Source organism: Electrophorus electricus, chromosome 20, assembly GCF_041902795.1.
Source record: "Electrophorus electricus isolate QZ-2024a chromosome 20, ASM4190279v1, whole genome shotgun sequence".
In the NCBI taxonomy this organism is placed as follows: domain Eukaryota; kingdom Metazoa; phylum Chordata; class Actinopteri; order Gymnotiformes; family Gymnotidae; genus Electrophorus; species Electrophorus electricus.
This window is the reverse complement of record NC_137516.1, coordinates 13,490,175-13,507,933: the sequence shown is the minus strand read 5'-3', so window position 1 is coordinate 13,507,933 and position 17,759 is coordinate 13,490,175. Positions and strand designations below refer to the sequence as shown.

The 17,759-nt window shown below is 44.2% G+C and overlaps 1 protein-coding gene across 5 annotated transcripts in view; it reads left to right on the top strand.

Moving 5' to 3' along the window:
* The window catches only part of pde4bb (phosphodiesterase 4B, cAMP-specific b), a 36,918-nt gene extending 20,883 nt beyond the window's left edge, over positions 1-16,035 (top strand). For 4 of the 5 annotated variants that reach the window (XM_026998301.3, XM_081703186.1, XM_081703187.1 and 1 more), the window contains 10 exons: positions 6,529-6,641; positions 10,337-10,430; positions 11,707-11,900; positions 12,012-12,110; positions 12,228-12,392; positions 12,799-12,898; positions 13,072-13,226; positions 13,311-13,433; positions 13,585-13,767; positions 13,960-16,035. In XM_026998301.3, the coding sequence (XP_026854102.2) occupies positions 6,529-6,641; positions 10,337-10,430; positions 11,707-11,900; positions 12,012-12,110; positions 12,228-12,392; positions 12,799-12,898; positions 13,072-13,226; positions 13,311-13,433; positions 13,585-13,767; positions 13,960-14,280 (1,547 nt within the window). In that variant the 3' untranslated portion in view covers positions 14,281-16,035. Of the gene's footprint in view, positions 1-6,528; positions 6,642-8,277; positions 8,428-10,336; positions 10,431-11,706; positions 11,901-12,011; positions 12,111-12,227; positions 12,393-12,798; positions 12,899-13,071; positions 13,227-13,310; positions 13,434-13,584; positions 13,768-13,959 lie in introns of those variants that run through there. The other variant, XM_081703188.1, reaches the window with a different exon arrangement.
* Positions 16,036-17,759: the final 1,724 nt, after the last annotated feature.

The following is a 17,759-nucleotide window of genomic DNA, read 5'->3' as shown; positions in this document are numbered from 1 at the left end:
CAAGCCAGGCCTGGACTGGGAAGGCCCAGTGGCCCAGCGGTCACACTCCACCAACAGATCTACACACAAAGCCGATTGACCAGCCCCGCTTTAAGCAATTAGGCGGCCAGGGTATGAGATATGCCGTCTGCCCGGACAGCCGTGATGAGTTGTTTGCTGGTAAAAGATGAGCGAGGCTTATTGGGTGTAAGCGTTTTTGATGGAAATGCATGTGTAATTAGAGCGATAACGTCACTGAGTGATTAAATGATGAACAGCGCAGGAATGCTTATGTAATAAGACTCTTGTTTCAGAAGGATTTACATAGTAGCTACACAGATGACTGCAGCGGAAGACTCTAGCTATGTAGTATAAAACAGGGTGGCACAGGATGTGTAAACAGCGTGTGTCTGTGTGTGTGAATCCTGATTGTATAACCGCAGAGTTGTGGTGAGGGGCTGGTTTGGGGATTTTGTTTTTTGTATTTTTGCTTCTGCGAGTGATTGTTTGCATGTATTAGCACTTCATTGAGCAGTTCTGTTCATGTGCCCAGCTTTCTTGTGGACGTGTATGTGTCTGCGTGTGTGTTTACGCATGTGTGAGAACGGGTCTCGGTGACTGAGTTTGCATGCGTGTACGTGTTCTTGTGCATTTGTGTGCGTGCACCTGTTTGCGTCTGCCCGTGTGTTTTGTGCATTTCTATGTGCATGAGTGCACTTATAGGCCTTGCTTGCTTACTGTGGAATGTTGCACCTCGGTGGTGAATATGTGCGGTCAGCATGAGCTGATCACAGCAGGGAACATCAGGTCATCTTTGGAAGGTTCCCGTTCCAAACACACCGGGCTCTTTGAGTCAAATCGCTGGCCATTGCATGTCTAACACCAGTTGCTCACGGCGTTTCCCCTCATGCTCCTCAGGCCTTCCTGCCTGGATGTGAAGATGATTATGCATCGCATTTCGTGAGAAACTCCTCCCACAAAAGATGAACCATGGCACAGGCTTTTGTTTCTTCCTTTTGTTTGCGTCTTACTTTTTGTTTCTTCTTTTTCTTTTTAACCAACAAACCCACCAGAGGTTTTAAATCCGGTCTTTTCAACCCACAGCCAGTCTAGAATCTTGTTCTGTTGTTTCTGCTTTTAGTGCAGCTCAACTGACTGCAGAGCTCTTGACCGCATTGCACAGGTGGCACTGATGCAGGGGAAGCACAGTACAGTGCTTGTTAACCGCTATTGTGATGTTGGCATTTGGAATACTGTTATTGTAGTAGGCTGTGATATGCAAAATTGCCCCTTTTAACAGGTCCTTTTTTATTGTGTGCTGCACACATCTTGAACAACATCTAACATTCCTGATTAGTGTTCTGGAGATTTGAGGAATCGTAGCATTTTTCATATTCAACAAACTTAATGATCAGATCTGACTAAAAGTTCATGCAGTAGCATGAAAGATATTTGGTCACATATCCCTGGCAAAGACCCACTAACACCAAAGAGTTTCCTCTCTTAAGCTGCTTATCTTTTTGGTAGACTCAGAGGTCAGTTTTGGGTCATTACCTTGGCTCATAGTGAAATACTGCTTGCATCCAAAACCATATCGTAGTAAAGAGTAACTGGTTTATTGAATTTATCAGACTTCAACTATATCAGCTCTGTAAGAAAAATAGCCTTTTGTCACCCTTGCACTGCCTCTGGATTTACATGGAATCAAAGCCTCTCAGTTAAATACATTCAGTTATGACCATGGCAAAATGCTTTTTGACAAACACCAGTGTTGCAGGTAAATCAGAAACCTGCCTAACTCTTGCTGTCTGCACAACCTGTTTCCAATGTTGAGAAAGCACCAAATTGCCACGCGTGAGCTGGGTGATCGTTTCACACACTTGACCTTGCAAAACAGCAGCCTTGAAACTTACAGAAGATGCCGAGAACACACGCCTGCTTTCGGATGATACATTTAACGTACGTGAACGAGCTGGCTTGTCCTCCCCTCAGGAATGTTTTAAGAAATCTCATGGGCAGCCTTTCTTCAGTCTGACCTTGGGCGAGAACTTCTTGCCGTAGGGAAGTGAAACAGCTAATATCGTTTTCCGCATTGTCTTGATGAATTAGAACAGGTTTTATTGACTCCTTGCTCCAACACTACATGCTCCAGTGCAATACTAATGTGTTATATATTTTATTTACTTATTTGTTTATTTGTTGAACAGCATTTATATAGTGGACTAAATGACACTCAGTTAATATGGTATTTTCATGCCAAATATGTTCTGTTAAAAAAATAGCCTTAATTTCATTCGACACAAAGCAAAGTGCTATTCTCACAAAGCTCCATTCCACCCAATGGTGGTGGATCCAGTCCGGGTTTCTGCAGGCCCCCAGGCTGTAAAGCGGTAGTGCTGGTCTCAAAGCATGCACCCTGGTTAGTATTTGAATTATGCCATTGACGTCAGCAGAGCTGTAAAGCTGCCCCGCGGCCCTCCCCAAAAGTAATCCCTGGCCAAGAGAGCTCTATGGTGCATTGTGTATGCTGTCAGACAGACACAAGATGAGGGGAGAATGGGGTGGTGGCAGAGGGGAAGGAGAGAAAAAAAGTGTAAAGGAATGTACAAAACAAAAATGGAGGGTGTGGATACTGCCATTTGACAGACTGGCTTTATTTGATGTGGCCAGAGGATTTTTTTTTTTTTAAATCCCTCGTTAAAAATGTCCTGAGGGAAGAAAAAAAAAAACCTCAAGCATGAAATGCCGTAGTTACGACAACAAATGTGAGCGACCGAGGTATCGGCGCCCCCGGGCTGCAGGTTGCAGAGGGTAAAGGAAGCAGTTGGTTTCAAGTCTGTACAGAGGCTTTGCAAGGAATTCTGGTCATAACCTTCCAGGAAAGTGTGGCGAGTTACAAAGGCCACACGTAACACGTTCATTCTGGCACTTGTGTTACTGCCTTTCATGAATGCTTCCTGATACATACATCACACAAGCATGCCATGCATACCACCAAGCACTGTGCGAGCAAAGGCGAGCCAACGCAGGTTTGTAGCGTTGTTTTGAGGAGTTTTTGACCGAACAAAAGCTTTTTAGACTGCTCCGCACAATACAGTTAGGCAGTGAAACTTTCTCTCGCCCTCAGTGGAGAAACACACCAGATGTTTCGGTTCGCCCCAGCCACGGTGGCTGTCGAAAACAGGTGACTTGGAGGTGCGGAGTTCATGCATGGAGCTCGGTCACGGGGGGCAGGTTTGGCTCATGCAGGTCACGTGCTAGGCCCATCCAGGCGGTACTGGGCGGGGAGTGGTGGTGGGGGTGTGGTGGAGGAAGATGAGGGTTGGCACTCAAACGGCTGTCCTATCTATTATTCCACACATACTCCAGCCCAATTACCTCCTGTTCTCCACCCATGTGTTGTTAGTCAGATGAAACATCTGCTTCAAAGCCCCAAAGAGGCAGCGTGTCCTATGGGACCGAATCTTTTTTGACATTATTCATGATTATCTTAACAAGACGTGGCATATCAACAATTTAAACAACACAATCTTTAAAATAACAAAATGGACATTAACAGTAACACACTGATATTCACACTGTCATTACCTTTAGCTTTAAAAAATGAAAAGATCTTTGATCTCTTTACCATTATATAGGGACTTTTGGTGTGATGTCAACCATTTTTGGCAGGTACATGTCTTCTAATGGGGAAACAGGTGCTGAAAGGACAAGCCTATGACAAGCACCAATGAACACTTTCCACAGTGATGTTATGGGGGTATCACTTACAATCACTGATGTGCCAGGTGTACCAGAACATTCTTACTTCACCATGATTCTTCTCTATATTAGACACATACCCCTATTGTCCAGGTCTGAGAGTTGTGTCTTTGATGACACGTTTCAAAAGCAACAGCTTGCTGAGTCTGTTCTAACATGACTCGCAATTGGCAGCCGGCATCATACAGTGAGACACGCAGCTGTGCCACGTTTATAGTTTTGTGACTCATATATGCAGCTGAAGCTGTAGGTGCTTTGGTCCTTTATGAGCAGGTCTGGGAAAAGCCTGGCCCATATATCACCACCATCCGGGTAGGGGGGCAGGCGGCACAAACAACAGACACTGGAGTAGTGTGAGACTGGCCGGCGAGGAGGGGGGCTGTTAGAAGAGCCAGGCCCTCGCACAGAGCTGGTTTTGTGGACCTCAGAGGGGATGCTGGGTAGGTCCACACTATGGGCCTTTGTGGAGGGAGCCCATACGGTGGACCCATCAGACCTGGACTCTGAGAGCTCGGTGTGGAAGAAATTTGTTTCGGTACATGGCGAGGAGTTTGTTTACCGCTGTCCAGTGTCATAGGAAAGGAGTGGGATGCAGTGTTGTGAAACCTCTTGTTACATGTTAACCGTAACATTAGTCATCAGCATCACAAACTCAAATGTTTGAATTTAGGCTTTTCAAAACATCCTAAGATTTTTTTGAATATTTGAAGAACAGTCAGCAGAGTTTGGTGTTCCCGGATTTTTGTAATCTCAGATATGTTTCACACACACACACACACACACACACACACACACACACACATATATTCAGTACGAATATAAACGTGAATTCCTTTTGCTGTTTTCCAAGTAGATAGACATAAGTGTAATTGCCTAAGTAGAGAAATATCCCATTGGAAGTCTTAACCTTTGTTTTTTGATCAAAGACCAATATTCTCTTGGCTCCGATCTCCTATGATTCTGATGACTGCTAATCTTGCTCTCTAATCATGAATGCGCCCCCAAAGCTGTAATTTTGGGTGTCAGTAATTGGATGGCATACTTTCAGTTTGCGTGACACCTCCGGGTGATCTAGACCGCACTTAGTGCCCCCCCGCTCCTCCCAAGTGCCCATGGTGGTGACATATTGACTGCAGTATTCGTGTGTATCCGCGCCAGGCTTCAGATCGAGACTCATGGCTTAAATGGGCCCCATATGTGGCACATATTGAGCACAGGAGGCTTCTCAAGAGCAACCTTATTCGACTGCAAAGCCCAGTATATCCCGCACGCATCTCACCTAGATCTTATAGGCACCCATCCATTTTGCACTGAACAACTTTGGATGTATTAGGCCTGAGGCAGGTACCATGCTTTTCTTTATAGCTTATTTATATAAGATTATGTTGATTTAAAGGCATTAGTTAAATTAGATATCATCCACTTCCAAGATGGATATACTTTAATATTGCCTAGGTTGGGGTTAGAGATTTTGTACTAGAGTTTTGTTCTGTAATATATAAGTTCTGTTGTAGTATATAATGTGATTACTGTTATTTGCACCTGGCTTCGTGCCACTGAGGTAGCTGATGCTTGGAATGAGGTTTTAATCAGAGCAAAAGAGAGGCAGCATGTGTGGATCCAAGCAACCTGACAGCGCAACATTACACCAAGGTCACTGAAGCACAGCATGCCCTCGAGGGAGTGAGCCATCTCACGCCCTTTGCCGGCAAGTGTTGTTTTGGCACATCAGACAAATCATAAATCTGCATGAGTATCAGAAGCACATATCATTCCTTATTTCGTCTATTGAGCAGTGGTCCACAGCCAGGACTCTGTGGAAGTCGCTCAGGCGCACTATCGCGTGAAAATCTGCTCCATGCTTTCACTATGTCTGGCCTTTTGGGTGGGTGGGGAGTAGGGGATTTGATTTGCTTGGCTCCAAATCTGCAGGTCCTGGACGCCAGCCAGAGGAGGGAGTAAAGTTTGCTTCTTGAGTTGCTCTTGCAAACACAGCATGGGCTTTGATTTTGCTTCCCCACCTCATTATTTCTTTCAGGGCGGATCAAAGGCAGTCGAAGGGGGTGGGGGGGAGGGGCTTATGAACTGTGGTGTGGACCGAAAGTAACGGGAAAATCTGGCACGGTGGTGGCAGCGCTTTTCGAGACGATATATAGACATGTCTTACTCTCCCTCTTTCTTTGTTTTTTTGTTTCTTTCTTTTTTCTTCATTCCACAACTTTGCATTCTACTTGGGTTCATAAGGTCGATAAGATCCTTCTGGAGTATCATTAAGGTCCTTTCAGTTATGTGGACTGGCCAACTGCACTTCGCAATTGCTTATCTTGAGAATGAACCATTCCCGCTATTTCAGTTGCCCTCTGTCTCACGCTCTCATTTTATCAAGAAAGCCCTAATAAACATCCCCTGGGTGTAATGCTGTTTATAGTCAGAGTCTCTGTGAGTGAGAGTGGAGGAAAATGCAAAGAAGAATGAAGGAGTTTCAGACTCCCTCCCTCCAGAAGTCCCCCTGTGCCTGTGGATCATTCACACATTAGTGCCAGAGGCATTCAGAATGAGTGAAAGAAAGAGAGAGAGAGAGAGTGTGTAAAACGGAGAAAGAGAGAGACAACAAGGTCAGGTTAAAGGTCAAAGATTATACCAATTGTCCAGTGGAATCCTAACCCAACCTCAGGTCCAGTTGTCCCCAGCATGTAGCCACAACCACCCCGCCTTGACTGCCCGCCCTCCGGCCTAACGGCGGCAACGGCTGTCCCCTGACCACGTGCCTGCGTGTCTTTGCCCCAGACGAGTCCTACCAGAAGCTGGCCGTGGACACCATGGAGGAGCTGGACTGGTGCCTGGACCAGCTGGAGACCATCCAGACGTACCGGTCCGTCAGCGACATGGCCTCCAACAAGGTAGGTCTGCCTACTGCATGTGTCTGTCCTCACCTTATAAGAAAGGCCTGCTCAACTCTACAGCCTGTAGCATCACGTGTTCGCGTGAATGTAGTACCAGTGGTGCGACTGTTTGCAGTGCAGGATTACACTCAAAGCATAAACCAAAGTCATTATCTCTGGTGTCCTGTAATAGCTTGGTTTCCATAATGTAGTGGGGACAGATTCTTTCTTGTACACCATGGTAGTAGCAATGTTATTAAGTGACAGTTGTTTGTATTTCTGTGTTTACTCACAAAGAGTATGGCGTGCATTTCTGTTGTACACAGAGCAGTTTTTTTCACTTGCTTAACAGCCTAACTGTATATTCAGTCCTTTATCTAATGAACAAATGGTCTGTGCTGACTTTTGAGAACACGTACTTGCGTGCGTTCACTTGCGTCGTGCCTGCATGTGTGTATGGGAGCACGGGAGCTCTGCTGCTGGATGCTATCAGTTATCCGACTGCCTATTTCAGAGGTATGTTTGGTCAGAATGACGAGTTAGATTATGGTGAAAGGACTCACACTATGGCACTCCACCATGCAATTCACAAAATGTGAAACCACAATGGCCCACACACCCACACACACCCATAACCAGAAGTTACATTAACACACGTACATTGTAATGGTGGAGGCTGTCTAATTAATGACGTAGATTTTGAGAATGTAATTGTTGCTGGTTCATCAATGTCAGAGGAAAGTCTCAGCTGAGCAAAAAGGAAATAAGAAAGCTGGGGATTTACAGAAATGCATGTCGCTACTGGTCAAAGTGCATCTTTTAAAAATATATTTATTTGTTTGTTTTCTGAAATACCCTCGCATTTTACTTACTTGTTGAGTTACTTGTTTTAGATGAAAACCTTTCAACAAACAGCTAAAGATTTCCATGGAGATATATATATATATATATACACACACACACACACACACACACACACACACACACACATACTTGTAAGTATATAAAATGCATAGTATACCATAGGTTTATTTTATTACTAGAAGACTGCAGATCACTAATTGTTCCATCTTCTTCTTGTTTCTAAATTGTATCTCATATGGGGCCCATATAGCCCTATATGGTATGGACTTGAGTTGTTGGAGGCGGTGTTTAGGCATGGGATGACTGCTTTTTCGTACCTGACCTCATTCTCCTGTTTACACTGATAAGAAATCAAATCTGGACCCACATTACCCCCCAGCCCTGGAGAAGCGTGATCAGGGTCGCCCATTTATTCCGTCTGAAATATTTTACCTTTATTACATACATTTTAAACAAATGACAAGTGGAGAAAGTTAAGTGCAAAATTTGTCGGGAGCCGAGGAAATAGTGCAACAACCTCACAGGGTTGATTTCAGTCAGACGCTGACAAGCGTTTACTGAAAGCCGCACTGATGATGACGGCTTAAAAACGTAAAATGATGCCGGGGGAGAAATGGGGGGGCGTGTTGGGTTGGAGGAGCGCACACATTTGTAATCAGGAAATGAGTGCACGTCTCAGACTCAAATGACTGTGTAGCATACCTGGGGCCATGGAGAGAGGAAGGGAGGGAGGGGCCTGGGGTGGGGGCGGGGCCACTCTTAGCGAGGTGAATCAGCCAGGCCTTTGTCTAACACACTTCCTGGCATCCGTCAAAGCAAGGGCAAGCGGTGCTGGGTCGACACACGCTCGGCACTGACACTAGGCATCGTGCCTGCAACCATGGGAGTATGCTGCTCTGAGAAAAGGAGAAAGTCTGGAGTTCTGAAAGAGTGGGCAGAGGTGAGCTGGGGCCGGTGCATGTATCTGTTCTGAGCTGACGGCTCAGGACGATGGGTGAAAAATTTTACTTCAAAGCAGTTTTTTCCATGCAGCTTGAAGGCTTTAATCTGAGATCATGAAATTAGAGATTTGTTGATTCATAAACAAATTATAACAAGTTGTTTTTATGAGAATGTGAGAAATTAAGATTTCAGCCTGCCTACTTTTTTAGGGGTGAACTGTGTCTGGATTTATCAGATTGTTATAGACATTCATATCAACCTTATTGTTTTAATTTAAAAAATGGTTGTGATTAGTTAAATATGTAATGCTGTTTGTAGCTCAGCATTGATTTCAGGGTCAGTTCATCAGAAATTTATCAGCTCATAAACCATCGTTAGAGTTTTGCGCTGCGAGATTGTTTGAAGCAAAAATGATATAGCTTTGCATTCCCATGTGCACCCTATATCCCTGCAGTCAGACATTTTTACTTGTGCACAGTGCCACAGAGGAGGTGTGAGATTGTGTTGGTGTGTGCATGCTGTGTTTATGCTCTCTGTCTGAGCTGTGTTAGACTAAGACTGGATGTGCATATGAATCACATCACTACTTCCTTTGGTGTTTGACAAAGGAAGAATGATTTGGACTGAGTAAAGGGTTATTCATATGTTGAGAGAGCGTGAGAGTGTTCGTGCGTGTGTGTGTGTGTGTGTGTGTGTGTGTGTGTGTGTGTGCGTGCGTGCGTGCGTGTGTGTGCGCGTGTGTGTCCTCAAGTGGCTTTCTCCATACTACCTTTGTCTAGAAACATTAGCTTGGTGGTAATAGTCTAGAAACACACACACACACACACACACACACACACACACACACACACACATGCCCCAGTTGCTATGGCATTTGGCTCACCATGAAATTGTCTCCTATGGTTAAAGTCTTGCAGTGGTAGGAGACATTGGCTGGTGAAGTTTTAAAAATATATATATATTATTACTGCAATGAAAATTATTTGGTTCAGGGTGCATAGCAGTTTATCAGCTGACATATGTGTGTGTGGGTGTGTTTGTGTGTGCAGTGGTTGTGAGGGATTTGCCCTGTCTTGAGAATGTTGCGGTAGAAAGATCTAGGTCTTAGAGATGGAAGAGAGAGAGCGAGAGTGCACAAGAGCAGAAGAGAGAGAATGTGTGCACAAGAGAGAGAGAATGAGATAGAAAAAGCAAAGTGGGGGGCGGGGGGGGGGGGACTGGGTAAGAGGCCGAGGCAGACAGAGAGGAGAGAGGTGGAAAGAGCCAGGCTGAGGCAGGAGACAGACAGAGGCAGGAGCGAGTCAGCACGCCTTAAATCCTGGACGCAGAGAACAGATCTCAACAGCGGCAGCCACATCTTCCCTTCAGCCTCTGTGGCATGGAATTCTGCCCGGATATATTTCCTGCTCCTGTTTCCCCATGCTGGGTTGGGATTTCTGATGGGATGCAGACGTCCAAGACGGCTTGGATGAAGCGAAGCAGAGCGTTGTGTTGGCGGTGCGGGGAGCGTGTTATTTAAGGGGAGCAGGGTGGGCCAGTACCCCAACGGAGAAGAGAGCAAATTGGGTTTGGGGTGCCTACTTCTGGGGGCGTCCAACATGCCTGAACCCAACTACCTGCTCTCAGTCTCTTGGGGTTACATGAAGGTGTGTGTGTGTGAGTTGTGGGGAGACACTGAGATCATGGAAAACAGTTTTTCTTCCATGGAAACTTTTTTCAGTTAATATTTTAAAATCTTAAAGAGATGAGCTTACATTATGGTTAGGCAAGGCAATTCATTCTCCACTGCCTTTCCTCTTGGTCAAATCATCCCGGATTGGAATATAGTGTGAATTTCAAACAACTGCTCTGGACGTATTGCATGAAAGTCTTTGTAATGACAGGTCTGTGATGTTTCTGTGTTTCAGTTCAAGAGGATGTTGAACCGCGAGCTGACCCACCTGTCGGAGATGAGCCGCTCCGGAAACCAGGTGTCCGAGTTCATCTCCAACACATTCTTAGGTTAGTGCATTCCTTCTCTACACATTCCATGCTGGATCATCCAGGCTCTGTTGGTGCATGTGGACATTTACAACAAGCCAGATTCCTCTAAAGAAAGAAATCTAAGCATTCAGCTTGAGTGCAACTTATTATCAGTTTTTTACATGGTAGGACCCCACTAACAAACAGATTGGAGAAGTATTATATTTATGATGTATTATAAGTATTATAACATATTTATGATGTATCAAATTTGTCAGTAAGGTGGTATTTGTGAAAAAGCATTAGTCGGCAAGGTTAAAGACACAAAGCAAAGAGTATGAAGAGATAGCAAGCTGTGATATAAAGAGGGAGAGTCACAGAGAGAGAGAGAGAGAGGAAAGCTCTAGAAAAAAAAGAAGGAGTAGGGAATGCTGGGTGACTTGTGGTTTGCCTGCACCGCCGTTTTCAAACCAGTCCAATCTGGTCTGTGTCTGTGCTGTTGTCAGCTCTGCAGCGAGGGAGCTAGTGCATGAGAATGAGACACAGGGGAGGGAGAGAGAGAGAAAGAGGGAGATGAGACGGTGAGGGAGTGCACTGTCAGTGTGTGATTCAACCCTGGGGTCAGCATACTCCCCTCAGCTTGGAGTTTCAAACCCTGTGGCCTACATTCTGACTCAGCCAATATCTAACAGGGAGATTCCCTGCTCCCACTTCAGTGGAGTACACAGAGCCTGCTGGCAGATGGGAGAAACAGCATTCCCTTTTATTGGCACATAGGCTGGCAAGTAGAGAGAAAGGGAAAGTGTGTTAACCAGGGATGAGCCATAAAGTCAGAAATGGAGAAACACTATCAGCATGTAACACACACATGTGCACACACACACACACACACACACACACACACACACACACATTAGTAGCAGCAATATACACAGTTCACCTCTATGCCTCCAGCTGAGTAATATGCATGAAACAATTCCTAGAACTTCCTCTAAAAAATTATATAGGCACTATTCTCTGTTCTGTTTTGGGTTTGACAGCCATTTGTTTTGTGAACAATGTAATGGAGTTATTTTCACTATGGAACATGCATTGTCAGTGACTTCTTTGGGAGATCAGTTCTTTTATTTGTAACAGCATTTCTTTAGTACTGCAAAGACTGATGCTTAATTTCCATTCCACCTTAATCACAAGCCCTAAACTAACCCTGAGACCTTAAAGGTCACAGCAGAAATTTGGACTCCATTATATGAGGGATGGCTATGGGACATTAGCATAAGCTGCAGAATAAAACCTCCTCCTCCTCACCATGCAGACAAACAGAATGAGCTGGAGATACCATCGCCCACTCCTAGGTCTCGGGAGAGAAAGAGGAGGCCGCAACAACAGCAGCAGCTCATGACTCAGATCAGCGGGGTGAGGAAGGTCACGCACGGCCCCGGTATCACCAGCAGTTGCAGTATGGCCCGTTTTGGCGTGAAAACAGACCTAGAGGACGTGCTCGCAAAGGTAGGACTGAAAACACGAAAGGAAAATGCTCACAGGAATTCATGTAGTAAAGCAGTCTACTTTGGACATCATAATGGCACTGGAATAAATGTCCTCTCTTTTGCTCTGTAGGACCTGGAGAACATTAACAAGTGGGGCATGAATGTCTTCAGAGTTTCCGAACATTCCCAACAACGTCCGCTCACCTGTGTCATGTATGCCATCTTCCAGGTCAGTGTTCTGGATTTTGCTTTTAAGAAAACCTTAGCATCAGTATAAGCATCAGTAAAGCAGACAAGGAAGTACACTATGTTTGAAACTGACCTAGACTGCATGTGTTATCTGCAGGAAAGAGACTTGATGAAGACATTCAAGATCCCCATGGACACTTTTGTAACATACATGATGACCCTTGAGGACCACTACCACTCGGACCTGACCTATCACAACAGCTTGCACGCCGCTGACGTGGCTCAGTCCACACACTTCCTGCTCTCCAGTCCAGCTCTGGATGTAAGTGAATGTCCAAGCACTCTAGAATGCAAGTCTAGCAGTGGTCAGCTCCATCACAGATCAGTAATGTTGTATGAGCGCCTAATATAATCCTCAAGCAAAAGAACCTAACCTACCTCTACCCACTTTCAACAATGCATGCACAGAAAGTTTCGATTCTTGTTTTTAATGTTTTTTTTCCATCTCTGAAACTATAAGGCTTCACCTGAGTAGTTTGCTTGTACATTGTGCAACATTTTGTCTGGAGCTCATTGTCAGTGTACGTGTTTTCACTTGGCCATAAACAGTCATGTCCAAAGATGAAGCTGGATTGAATACATTTTGCTTTTAGCATGCGATCACAGATTTGAGTGGAATTCACTAATTCTCATGCTCCTACCCTGCTCCTGTCTTTTCTAATTCACAGGCAGTTTTCACAGATCTGGAGATTCTGGCAGCCATCTTCGCGGCAGCTATCCATGATGTGGACCACCCGGGGGTCTCCAACCAGTTCCTAATTAATACCAGTGAGTACTTGCACTGCTTCTACCCTCCCTCTGCATTTAGAGTAACTAGAACCAGATGGAGAACCACCCAAGAGTGTAGCTTCAGCACTTAGTGTCTGTTCCATCTGTGCTTCTGTTCTGCCGTGCACAGCAAGCGTTTTGCATAATCATGAACGACCCTGTCTGTATTGCAGACTCAGAACTGGCTCTCATGTACAATGATGAGTCAGTCCTCGAGAACCACCACTTGGCCGTAGGCTTCAAGCTCCTGCAAGGGGAGAACTGTGACATATTCAAGAACCTCTCAAAGAAGCAGCGGCAGACCCTCCGGAGAATGGTCATTGACATGGTGAGACCTCAATCTTTTGACACAGTTCATTTTTGTCTCTTTTGTGGAGTCTTCTGGATTACATTTCTTGACCTTTTTCATTAGGTGCTAGCCACAGATATGTCAAAGCACATGAGCTTGCTGGCAGACCTCAAGACAATGGTAGAGACCAAGAAAGTGACCAGTTCAGGTGTCTTGCTGCTGGACAACTATACAGACAGAATACAGGTGAGGCTTTGCTACAGTGACCAGCAAATGGGGTTACATTGATAAGTCTTCTAGTACCAATAGCAGCCATCTAGGTCAGAAGTGAGTATCTAAGTCTTAAGGCTTTACCCAGAGTGCATTAATCAATATATGCTCATTTTGATCTCCACAGGTCCTGCGTAACATGGTCCATTGTGCTGACCTCAGCAATCCCACCAAACCCTTAGATCTGTACCGACAATGGACGGACCGAATCATGGACGAGTTCTTCCACCAGGGTGACCGCGAGAGAGATCGAGGCATGGAGATAAGCCCTATGTGTGACAAGCACACGGCCTCCGTGGAGAAGTCCCAGGTGGGCATCAGGCACACTGCACGGCTTCAGTCAGCAACGGTGTTTGTGGGAATGGGGCCACTAGGCTTAGGGTTACTAGGGTGAACTTTCTTTTGTAAGTTCAAGGGCAGTGACAGTCAAACTGCAGCTGCTGCAATGATCCACCCCCTTTTTCATCCCTATCCATTTACCGACTTTATTCTCATTCCCCAGGTGGGATTCATTGACTACATTGTGCATCCACTCTGGGAGACGTGGGCTGACCTTGTCCATCCTGATGCCCAGGACATTCTTGACAATTTGGAGGAGAACAGGAACTGGTACCACAGCATGATCCCCCAGAGCCCCTCTCCTCCATTCTATGAGGCCCGGGACAACGTCGGGGACAAGTTCCAGTTTGAATTGACTTTGGAGGGCGAGGAGAGTGAGGATGGATCACAGCAAGACACTGTTCACCATCACCATTCACCTTCAGAGACAGCTTGTGTGGAAATGGTCAACCAAACCGCTTCACAATCATCCGCTGAGACGTAGCAGGCCATGAAGTTTGTATTGGGTTGACGATGCTTATTTATATGATGAGATGGAGAGCCTCTAAACTCCTAACTCTGAAGTTGTTTTGGAGATGAACTCATCAAGAAAACCGGGGCGAAGGGCTTCTGCTGTTTTCCCAGCGTCCAAGCGGAAGTTAACGGTCGTCAGAAAGGGTGTTGGAGTTTGCAGAACTCGCCTAGAAAGGAGGACATTTTCTGCAGTTCCAGCCACTCATGGTTCGTTCCAAAGTGCTGTTCAAGTGCTCCCTGGACTGAATCAGGGATGAAACACAGCCAAGCAGAATTTCTGATTCTGATGCTTCAGTTTGGTGCTGGTGTGGGATGCTATGAAGGAGAACTACTGACTCATATACCAGACAGATTTTTACCCTTTTTTTTACTTCTGTGTCAAAGACACTTTTTTCTACTAGTGTGCATTTTGTGACTATTGTTTCTCATGAACACAGTAACACATGCATACACATGTAACATGTGAAGGAATTGTTATATGCTAAAAGCAAAACCAGGGAAAACAAATGTTTCTCAGACATTTCTGGATCAGTCTTCCTTTATTCTGGGCAATAGAATGAGCAAATATCCACAGGTGTGTACATTGACACAATCCAAATATCACGTCTAATTTACAACAGACAGTATTTCACTCTGTTATATATATTTTTATTCTATGATATATGGTACTTTGTATCTATTGTAAACAGGATTCAAAACACCAATGATAAAAGCACTTTAATGGTGACACTGAAACCACTTTAATATTGGCAACCCTGCTGCCCTAGTGTTGACTAAATCTCTTCATCTAGATTAAATTCTTCTGAATTCTGAAATTGAGGAATCAATGCTTCTAGAAAAGCTTTTGTAATCTTTGGAAAGGGTGAAAATCTAAAGGTTTTAGATTTATCAAGGAAATCAGTTAAAAAGGGGAAATCCTTCCAAGGTCACAAAAAGGAATGGTTTAAAAATAATAACATATTTTCAAGTCATGCCAACATTGGGCCTCCATGTAACAATCACTGACGTCAATGGCTTTTGTTTCCCCGTGTTAGTGTAGGTTTTCTCTACACAGGATGTGGTTCATAGCCTACACTTCACTTGGTTTCATATCGCCAAGTTTTAATCTCTTAGGGCATGTATACAGTTTCTCTTTTCTGTACCTGGTTCCTATAAAGCGATGTGCCCTGGTATGTTTGTGGTAGCCCTCAAGATAGCGATACAGCCATATACCAGTCACTTATATAGGTAAAGCTGGAAAAGTATTCTTTGATTTCTTCTGAGAGTGTGTGAATGTGTGTAGATGTATATAATGTTTTTCTTTTTTTTAAATAGCAAGTTTAAAACAACTGTTTCTGAAGCTCAATTTTGTCTCTGAATTTCTTTACTGTTTTGTCGTGGTGTTAAAAAAACAAGGCCATACACTCAGCTGACAGAGTAATTAGGCTACTTTATTGTTCTATTACTAGTCAGAACATGTTACAAGGAGCTACTTAAAAAACTTCAAACTTTCTTTTTTATTTTATTTTAAAATTGCATAATTGCAATGAATGTTCTTGCTCATGTGTATTGGTGATTTCCCTGGTGGAACTAACATCATTATTCATTATTACTATTGTTGTTAAAATTATTTTAATTTGTACTGCACAAAAACCAAGCAATTTGACTAAATGTCATACTCAGTGATACCATGATGTACAGGTGTCACTTTCCAAAGAATCTATTAAACTGGTAAATGTTTGAAGGATTTGGCCTTTTGTCAACTTTTCAGATGATTTTCTTGTGATAGAAGTAGTCAAGTGTAAACGTTTTCTACTTTCTGCCATTGAAGATATATATTAAAAAAAAGACATGGACATGTAAAACAACAAAAGACAAAAAGCACTTTATCCTTCACTCCAACAAATACAAGAAAGTAAATAACATGCAAATAAGCTTCATCAGCATAACTACCAAGCACAATCTAATAATATGAGGCGCAGATGACGGGTGTTCTCCAAGACACATGGTACACATATAAATGTCCCTACCAATCTATCTCTCTCCCCTCCCATAGCTAGCCATCACAAAAGATAGAGATCAGGTAGACGTGACACCAACCACCACCCAGAGGCAAGGAACCAGCGAAGCATGTTGTATACAATAAGACTGGCTTTAACCGGATTTGGACCAGAGCTAGTTGGGAATGGCTGAACACAATCACAGTTCTGCATCAGATAAAAATGGGTGTTCTCACTTATGTCACGGTGTGATGCAAGTATTGTACATGAAGCACAAGAAGACGTCAGTAGTCCTTGGCTAAACAGTGGATGGAGTGTCTACCAGGACACCAAACACATAGGAGAACTTGGTCAGACTGCATAAGAAAGGACGACAGTGTACTGCTGCATGTTAAAAGTTACATAATGTTCATTGGTTTTTGAAAACCATCCAAATATACTTTACTTGATATGATACCCTCTGAGTAAACAAATGAAAACCGGTAACTTGGTGATGTTGGATGAAACTTGTAATTATCCAGAAGATTCTGTCTCTCTCTGGGATTTTAAAGCCACTCTGTCTACATAAGCCTTCATTTCATATGCATTTTCAACACATGTTTTTTCTGGTGACGTCAGAGAAACTCATAAAATGACGGTATTACGTTGATGCCATTATTTACAGTAATGGAGAAAATAAAGCTTCAAAGAGTTTTCGTTTCCAGGCCACCGCCACGTGTCGTGCTCTTTCTATGAAGAGCAGGCCTACAAGGTAAGACAAAACATTTATTACTAATCAGTGTGAAGGTCCCAATTTTGTTATTGCACAACCTTTAAAGAACTATTTTCTGTGGAAAAACGTGCCGCTAAAGAAAGTACAGAAAGTGCACATAAACAACTATTGATTTTTATTTTAAAAAGAGAGAGAACGAGTGTATCTGAAAACTCTCGAGTTCCCTCGTATGCCGACTCCCAAGAAGCAAAGACAACTGTTGACCAAACATCCAGTGACACCGGGGCCAAGTTTTTCCGTTGGTGTTCTGCCTCAGCCAAGAAATCTGGGGTGATTATTTTTCGAAAAAGCGCTGCGAGGCCCGAGGTGTACGGAGTCGGCTGACGTCAAAGAAACGGCAATCCCGGGAAACAGCACGAGGACGTGCCAAGCGCGAGGTGCTGGGCTACATCCTCGCCAGGCTCGGAGCCCACGGGGTGGAAACGCGAGCGGGATCTTACCGAAACGAACAAGCCACTCCTCACTTTCCGCAGAAAGAGTTGGCACAGAGAGGAAAGCTCATATCGTATGGAGGTTTCATAGAATGCCTTCAAGATAAATAAGACAATGAGCTTGTTGATAAGAAAACGATTATCCCTGAAAGCAACAGGGGGAGAAATCAGAGTAACCGGAGGTTATACACTTGGCAGTGCGGGAAAATGACATCTGTATGTTTGGTTACACAATGCAACTCGAAAAATATTAAGCATCCAAAAAGTG